The 8,975-nt window shown below is 54.5% G+C and overlaps 1 protein-coding gene across 1 annotated transcript in view; it reads left to right on the top strand.

The window, feature by feature from the left end:
- The first annotated feature begins 2,611 nt into the window (after positions 1 to 2,611).
- The window catches only part of LRP1 (LDL receptor related protein 1), an 86,445-nt gene continuing 80,081 nt past the window's right edge, over positions 2,612 to 8,975 (top strand). Inside the window, exon 1 of the mRNA XM_033221597.1 lies at positions 2,612 to 3,160. Within this exon, the coding sequence (XP_033077488.1) occupies positions 3,094 to 3,160 (67 nt within the window). The 5' untranslated portion in view covers positions 2,612 to 3,093. The remainder of the gene's footprint in view (positions 3,161 to 8,975) is intronic.

Here is an 8,975-nt window from a genome sequence, read left to right as displayed (position 1 = left end):
TGGTTCATTTTTGTATTTTTAGTAGAGATGGGGTTCCGCCATGTTGGCCAGTCTGGTCTCGAACTCTTGAAAAGTGATTTGCCTGCCTTGGCCTCCCAAAGTGTTGGGATTGCAGGCGTGAGCCACCACACCTGGCCTGTATGTTACTGTTTTAAAAACTCTCCTGGCTGGCACGGTGGCTCACGCCTGTAATCCCAGCACTCTGGGAGCCTGAGGAGGGGAGATCACGTGGTCAGGAGTTCGAGAACAGCCTGGCCAACGTGGTGAAATCCCGTCTCTACCAAAAATACAAAAACATTAGCTGGGCATAGTGGCGTGTGCCTGTAATCCCAGCTACTCGGGAGGCCAAGGCAGGAGAATCGCCGAATCCGGGACGCAGAGGTTGTAGTGAGCCGAGATAAGGCCACGACACTCCAACCTGGGCAACAGGGCAAGACTCTGGGGGCAGAGTGTTGGGGGGGGAACTCTGCTGGTAGGGGAGACCTGAAGAACTGTTAATAGAAGTTACTCTAAGGGTGCAGCTGAAAAATGGGGGAGCATCAAGTGGAGAGCATCAAGTTTCCTTTTACTTTGTACCTTCCTGTACTTTTTTTAACCACTAGGTATTACTTTTTTTTTTAACAATATAAAGTTAATACACATTCACATTCAGGATATAGCAGGGGATGGGAGGTTGCAAGTGAGAAGTGCATGCCGACTGAAGCCAGGTTTTGGAAGACCATGACTGAAGAGGAGTTCACATTTGACTCTGGTCTATAGACACCCACTAGAGGTTCCCCAACAAGGAAGAGACACAGGGAGAGCAGTTTTTGGAAGATTCACCTGACAGATGGGTAGGGGGAGGGAGGAAAGCCCCTTCAAGCCCTCTCAGGCTACATGTGGTTGCTCCAGATACCATTTTCCTTTCAAAGCTGTCAAGCTGTCCAAAGTCTGTTTCAACCTGATTTCACTTGAATCCCAATACTGGGAGGGGCCCTGGGAGGAACCTCGTAGGCATTTGGTGAGTCCCCACAGTGCGTCTCACACTGTGTTGGGCTATGGGAGCTGGATAAAAGGAGAAATAAGACCCTATTCTTGCCTGGAGCAACTCTCCGGCAGTGGAAATAGAGGAAATCTGAGATATATTTCAAAGAAAAAAAACAACAAGCCTGGAGCATAGGCTGGCAAGATTGGATATAGGAAGGAAAGGCCCCCTTGAGTTGGCAAAAAGTCTGAGGTTTCTAGCACGGGAGACTAGAGGTAGGTGGCCAGGGCGCTGAGCAAAGCCGGCTGGAAGAAGCTAAAGGTTGAGATCACTGTCATTAGGAGGCAAGTCCTTTGTGCTGCTCCTGTTTTTGCCGAGGACAGACTGGAGTGGGGATCTTTCCGTGACTAGAACGTAAAAGGGGGAATCGTCCCTCCTCTCCAGCGTCAATTTTTGGCAGCCGACGTCGTCTGCCTGGCTCCTTGAACTCTGATATGCAGACACCCAGAAAGTCAGACACTAAGGGAACAGCCATAAAACGCCGCCCAGAAGGGGGCAGTGGCCAGAAGCACGTTCACTGGCCCCTGGGAACCGCCCGGCGCCTGCCTTCTGCAAAGTATCATTCCCGTGTGGGCTGAGCCTGGGGACAAAGGTCCGGCACTCAGCAGACACCTTTTTGGAACCCGAGGCCTGGAAATGAAGGTCCAGAGTCCCTCATCTTATTCCAAATCCTGGCTCTAGGAATCTAGAACCCTGACTTGATGGCAAGCCAGTCAGAAGGTATTTTTTTTAAAAAAAGAAAAAGCAGAAAAATAAATGAGCCCCGACTTCTTGGGCGAAAGGGGGTGGCCCTTCCTCAACCCCACCCGCTGGTGACTCACCTCCCTCTAAACCGGGGCCTGCCCCTCCCGTGCCCAGGGCTGGGCGAGCAGGGTGGGCGGGTACTAAGGTGGGCTCCATCCCCGAGTCCCACGCGGGCGGACAAGCTCCGGCGTGTCCCCGCGGGTGTCCCTGTTTACTCCGAGCCCGGGAGCAAGGTGGGGGCGGGTCCTCTCGGTCCCTCCCCCACCCCGCCCCCTCCTCCGCAGGCCCCAATCCCAGTCCGGTCTTCCAAAGTCTCCAAATCAAAGCTCAGCCATTCCCTGCACCTTCCCCGCGGACTGGCTGCCCCTGTCCCCACCCCGGGCAGAGGAGGCACCTTCAGGGTTCCCCTAGAAAATCGGGCCTCGGCCCAGACCACCGAGTCCCGGACGCCCCCGGAGGGAGCCTGAAATCTAGAGTATGACACTGAGTTTCAAAGGGGAGCCGCTCAGCTCTCCGCCCACTGCCCAATCTCACCCTCGGCCCCTTCAGCTCTCTGGAGCACCAGGAATAAGGGCCCAGCCAGGGGATAGGGCGCCCCAGGCCCCAAACTAGCTAGCGAGTCCCTGGGACCCCCACTCTCGGACCGCTTTCCATAACTCCGAACCCTGTCGCGGGTCCGCGTCCCCCTCCCCCGGGCAGCGCGTCAAACCGGCGCATGCGCACTCACTGGATTGCCGCGTAGCTCTTTCTCCCCCCCCACCAACCTTTTTTCTTTCCCCGCCCCTTCCCTCCCTCCCTCCTCTACCCGTCCCCTCCCTCTCCCCCATCAGCCCCCTCCTCGGCACTTCAGTCCGGGGAACAGCGGTGCGAGCTCCAGGCCCATGCACTGAGGAGGCGGAAACGAGGGGAACCCCCAGAGCTCCATCAAGCCCCCTTCAAAGGCTCCCCTACCCGGTCCACGCCCCCCACCCCCCCTCCCCGCCTCCTCCCAATTGTGCATTTTTGCAGCCGGAGGCGGCTCCGAGATGGGGCTGTGAGCTTCGCCCGGGGAGGGGGAAAGAGCAGCGAGGAGTGAAGCGGGGGGGTGGGGTGAAGGGTTTGGATTTGGGGGCAGGGGGTGCACCCCCGTCAGCAGGCCCTCCCCAAGGGGCTCGGAACTCTACCTCTTCACCCACGCCCCTGGTGCGCTTTGCCGAAGGAAAGAATAAGAATAGAGAAGGAGGAGGGGGAAAGGAGGAAAAGGGGGACCCCCCAATTGGGGGGGGTGAAGGAGAGAAGTAGCAGGACCAGAGGGGAAGGGGCTGCTGCTTGCATCAGCCCACACCATGCTGACCCCGCCGTTGCTCCTGCTGCTGCCCCTGCTCTCAGCTCTGGTCGCGGCCGCTATCGACGGTGAGTGAGATTCCGCGTCCCCCTTGGACCCCTGGGGGCACCCTCTCCCCAGCCCCCACTCCTGCATACGGATGGGGAAGGGAGACGCGGGAGGGGGTGCCTTTTGTTATCCCAGTCCAGCTGACACAGCAGCGGCCCGACTGGGGGCGGGGATGGGGGTCCGATTTGGGGGATGGGGGCCCTGGGCAAATGATGCTTCCGGGGCCCCCCAGCACAAACAAAGACCAGAGGCCTGGGTGCAGAGAAGAGGGATCCCATTTTTCTGATCCTGGGGAGGAGAGGCCTTCTTTTCCTATCTCTGTTCGGGGAGGGCCTCCGCCTCCCCTACATCCTCCAACCCCCCCACCCCCCATCTGAATTGTGAAGGAATCCGGATTTGCAATGTTCGGCTGCAAAAGGGGGTGGGGGTGGGGTGGGGGGGCTTTTTGCAGTGACCTCTGTAGCTCGAAGGGGGAGCCAGGCCAGGGGTACCCTGCTGGGAACAGGGCAGGCAGGCCCCGGAAGGCTGTGGATGGGGAGAGGGAGGGCCCCCTGCTTGGGCGTGAAATCGACCCCAGAGCCCCGGCTGGAGGCCTGGGTGCTGAAGTGGGCTCTTCCCCATCTCAGGGCCTCTGTCAGTGGCCTGGGGTAGGGCTGTGTTGGGGGACAGAGAGGGGGAGCTCGCCATACTATGTGACTTTGAATTTTCCTTCTTAATTCCTGGGAGCTTTGAGATGAAAAAACGTCAGATGTCATCATTGGGGAAGGGGACTGGAGAATGGCCTGGAAGGCTGGGGTAGGAGGGTGGGGGAGGCTGCCTTCTCCCTGGCTTCTGGCTTCATCTCAGTTGGATTGGAAGGAGAGTTGGAGGTTGGATGGGGATTATGGCTGTGCCCCCACACTCCTTTAGTAAATGTGTTTATTCCCTGCACCCCTCCAAGTCCAAAATCCCATATACACACATTTTGTATATTGCAGAGTTAGGCTTAGGCTAGAACTGCATCCTTTTGGGGAAATAGGGTGCCTCTCTTCCCTTTTCTTGTCAGCTGTTTTTTTCTCTTACTTGTGAGTCACTGGTTCAAGTCTTGCCCAAGCTTTAAGCGTTAAGCTGGGGTCATGGGGTTGGGCTGGGCTAGGTCCCTGATTTGAGACGGGGTGGGATCTCATCCCTTCCTGTCATCTTAGCCCTCTCATCCAAAGACAAAACTGGGCCCAATACCATCATACCCCCCTCCTCTGTCCTGCCAGAGTGGGATTGGGAAAGTTTTTCTCAAACCAGATTATCTCCCTCCCTCTCCCTAACTTACAGGGTCAGGAAGCAGCTGTGCCCCCAAAAAACATATTTAGTGGCCCTCAGTTATGCCATCTTGGGGACTGTCTACCCCCCACCCCCACCCCACCGATGATCTGCCCCGGAGTAGGAGAGGAGCTTTGCCTGAATATCCTCCAGACGTCGCACAGCCAGTCATTATCTGCGCATAACACCTGTCATTATCATGTGTTTTTCTCTTGTTTTCAGCCCTGTGAGGTGAGAAGGGAAACTGAGGCAGGGAGATTGGAGTTGCAGCTGCTTCTGAGAGGAATAGAAAAAAAAAAATTGAGAGAGAGAGACCCATCAGGAGCCCCATGAAGGAGGGTGGCTAGAGTTAGGCAGAAGCAAGAGGGTTTCTGTGGAGAGCAAGAAAGGTCAGGAAGGGACCCCAGACAGTGTCACTCCCAGGGCCCTAAAGGAGTTCTATTTGCCACACCAAGTTAGTGGAAGAGCGAGACTGGACATGTTCTCCTTAACTATCTCCCTACCCTTTCTTAAAATGTTCACTCATACCCACTCTGTATCTCCAGCTCAGATCAAACTATCTGAAACTCCAGGAGAGGACCCCTCCCAAAACACACACCAGTGGTTCTGCCTTGGGAGTGGGAATATAAATAATCAGCTCCACCCCACTCTTGGGTACAGGGTGGTGAGAAAGGAGAATTGCATAGAAATGTAAGTTCAACTCCATCCAGAGGCAGCCTAGGGGATCCCTTATCCCTAACCCCTGCCCTCTTGCCTCGGGGTCCATCAACACTGAACTTTCTTGTTTACTTTCCAGAGAATGAAAATGAACCAGCTCACCTGACTTAGTATGTAATCTTCCTCCTGCTATCACAGCCTTGCTGCTTTCTCTCCAGGGCAGCAATCCTAGGGGCTTTCCTACCTCTTCTACTTTCTCTTCTATACCTGAATCTGCCTCTGGGGTCCCTTGCCCTTTGGGGAGTAACATCACTCCCCACTAGTGACAAAATTGAGTGTACCTGCTGCTGGAGAGATTGGAGAAAGATGGGGTGGAGAATGGGAAGAGGGACTACTGAGGGCCCTGCTGAGATTGGGGAACATTTTCTAGTGGGGAGGGTACCCCCAGCCAGATACAGCTCACAGAATAAGGCTGACTTCCTCCCTCCCTTTTTCCTGACCTTTCTCCACCCACCCCCTTGAGCCAGCATATTACCAGTTACTAGAGTAGGTACAGTGGAAGTGAGTTATGAAGCTGGGGTGTTAGTGTCCTGGATCCCTGAGAGAAAGTTCCAAACTCCTTTCTCCCTGATCAGACTCACATCCTAAACGTCTCCCTTTGCCTCGGCGTCTTTTAAAGCAAGAATGTGTAAGAAATTCATTCTGGGGTTGGACGGATATTTTGATGTTTCCGGCTGCTTCACTAGACATCTTTTTCTTCCAATCTTGTTCTCTTGTTCTCTCTCCTCTCTTCATTTTCTCCATTTTTTTTTTTTTTTTTTTTTTTTTTTTTTTTAACCCTCAACCACCCTTCCATCACTGAGCCTCCCAAAGGATGACAGCCCAGGTTCTGGCCAGTCAGTTCCTGTCCAGATGCCCCCATTCTTCAAAACCCCTTCCTTACCTTTTGGGAAGCCCTTCCTTACTCAAGTCTAACTCTCTTTCCTCCTGCTGCAGTGTGAGCCCTTGCACATCAGAACCCCAAAGCCTAGTTTTATTCCCTCCCAGTACTCTCTTCTCAGGGTCCTCCTTGCTCCTTAGACTCTCCACCTTTCAGGTCCTCCAGCTCTGGGTGTGGGCTTATTGCTCTTGGGGCATCTGGGTGCAGTTGAATGGTACTGTGGGAAGGCCCCTGACTTGGTGGTGCTGGGTTTGAGTGGTAGAGAACCTGCCTCCCGCTTCTGTCCCAGATTTCAGCCTGGTTAGCAGGATCCTGCATTGTTTGGAGAAGGAAGCAGTTGGCTTTGGAGTGTTTCCGGTGCGATGGCCTCAGGCACCAATATAAACCCTCCCTGGGAAAGAGGTGAGGGGTGTATGTGGAGAGTGGTCCCTCTTGCTCCCCCAAGGGAGATGAGAGCCTCTCCCCCCAGGCCTTAGCTTCCCTGACTGAAGAGCTCCATTTTCCTTCCTCCTTTCTACCCTTCTGACTCGAGGGGTGGTAATGGTCCCTATTCTGGGTCTCCCTTGCATCGGGCACTGCCTAGGGCCGACACTCTATCTCCCCAAGCTAGGACAGATCTTGCTCCCACCCTACCCTAGGCCCAATGGGGTAGTCATTCTGTGGGTTCATCCCAGGACAACTGTGTCATGGCCTTGGCAATTTCTGGACTGAGCCCCCTTCCTGGCTTTTCTGCCTGTCTGTCTGTCTTTCTGTCTGTCTCTCATTAGTGTGCACTGTCTTGGCTTTTTAGAAACTCTCTGTCTCTCACCCTCTCGGTTCATCTCTTACTGCCAAACTTTGTGACATTATCTGCCCTTCTTTCTGCGTCTCTGTAACTTGTCTTATTTTTCTCTGCCTATCTCCATTTACCCACGTCTAGGCCTCTTGGTATCCCAAAAGCTTCTTGGGAGCAAGAGTCTCTCAGGGCTTTCCTACTTACCCCCTAGCTCCCTCCCCTCTGTTTTGGCTATTTTTCCCCCTTCCTGGCCAGACCCAGTGTCCAGTTCAGCACCAAAAGTTTCCTCTCCACTTTCCTCCGACTTCCTCTTTCTTCTTCCCCCTCCACTAATTTGGGGAATGGGTTTTGGAGAGAATGTTTCTGGAAGAAAAGAACTTGATACCCTTTGTGGGCTAGGAGGGAGCAAGGAGGTATTTCAGAAGGAAGGAGGGAGGTTAGACTTCTGGCAGAACTTCCTCCTAACCAGGAGCCTAAGAACTGGAGAAAGATGTAAGGAGTGAGTCAAGAGCTTGGAGCTTTTACTCTGGTGAGCATAAGCCGTGTGTGGCTGGGGTGGGGGGAGAAGGAGGGGAGGCTCAGAAATGCCTGGTGAGTGATATAGTGACCTCTGGAGGCCTTCTGGGGGTCTGGCTTTTATTTGTGGGGAAAGGAAAAGCTGGTGGGGGAGGTCACGGGTCAGGCTAATGTCCTGCTGCGTCAATATTGACTCAGAATGGAAGCGGAGACCCTTCCCCTCCCCTGGCTGTCCAAGCCACCCTGTCTGTCTGTCCAGGCCGCAAAGCAGAGGCCCAGACTCAGGAATGACAAAAATGTGTCTGAGCCTCAGGAAGGAGCCACCGGGCAACACCCAAAATACATAAAATTCAATGAAAACCTCTGGGTTTGGGTTTGGGAGGCCCTTGCTGCCCCACCCCCATAGGGTTGAAAATTCAGATTCCTGCAGGCTCTGTCCCCACCCCTTGAGCATCCTCCCCCAGCTCTGTTCCCTTAGCTATATCATGTGGTTCCCTTTCGAAAACCCCCCTCTCACCTATCTCAGAGGGGAGCCTCTCTCTCCTTCTGCTGTGTCCACTCTTAAAAAGGGCCCCAAGGGTCCCTGTCATGCTTTTGCAGTCCCCGAGTCTCCTTGTCCTTTAAGAAGCACCTCTAAGGTCTTAGCTCTCTTCCTCGCCCTCGCTCCCTCAAGTGGTATCAAAGGATGGGTTCCCCTTTTCTGGAGAAGACTACTTCAGGGTCGGACTTCGCTGTCACCTTCTCTGGCCAGGAATTCTCACCCCACTTCCCCACCCCTAAGGTCCCAGAATGGGACAGAGGATGACAGCCAAGGCTCAAGCAGGGCAGTGGGGTCTGTGTTGTGTCTGGACGCACACCCAACTCTACACCTCCTGCCCTGGCTCCAGTTTGGTGGCCCTGGGGGCCATGGCTGGGCTGGGTGCCTGGGTTTGGGGGGGGTGGGGCAGGGTGTTGGCCAAGTTAGCATGGCAGTCACATTCATCTTCAGGCAAAGCTGAGAACAGACGGCCCCTGTGTCCTGGTGTTCTTCCTCCAAACTCGCTCTCTCTCCTTCCTCTCTAGTTCTCTCCTCCTTCTTCTCCTGCCTGTCTTCCCCTTCCTCTGCCCCATTCTTGCTCCTCTCTGTCTCCTCTGTGCCCTCCCCTCCTCTCTGAAGAGCCCTGAAGGCCACCCCTCATAATCCTCTCCCCAATGCCAGGGCCAGAGAACGACAGCGTGCTCCCTGCAATTTCCCTTCCTTGTTTTTTGTTTTTGTTTTGTTTTGTTTTGTTTTTGAGACAGAATCTCGCTCCATCACCCAGGCTGGAGTGCAATGGCACGATATCTGCTCACCGCAACCTCCGCCTCCCGCTAATTTTTGTATTTTTAGTAGAGACGGGGTTTCACCATGTTGCCCAGGCTGATCTCGAACTCCTGACCTCAAGTGATCTGCCCATCTCCGCCTCCACCTCCCAAAGTACTGGTACTACAGGCGGGAGCCACTGCGCCCAGCTGGTTTCCTTCCTTCCTTCCTTCCTTCCTTCCTTCCTTCCTTCCTTTCTTTCTCCCTCCCTCCCTCCCTTTCTTTCTTTCCTTTCTTTCTCTTTCTCTCTCTGTTGCCAGGCTGGAGTGCAGTGGTGCGATCTCAGTTCACTGCAAGCTCCGCCTCCCT

This window comes from Trachypithecus francoisi, unplaced genomic scaffold, assembly GCF_009764315.1.
Source record: "Trachypithecus francoisi isolate TF-2019V2 unplaced genomic scaffold, Tfra_2.0 Lachesis_group11, whole genome shotgun sequence".
NCBI classification, from domain to species: domain Eukaryota; kingdom Metazoa; phylum Chordata; class Mammalia; order Primates; family Cercopithecidae; genus Trachypithecus; species Trachypithecus francoisi.
This window is presented reverse-complemented; position numbering and strand designations above follow the sequence as displayed.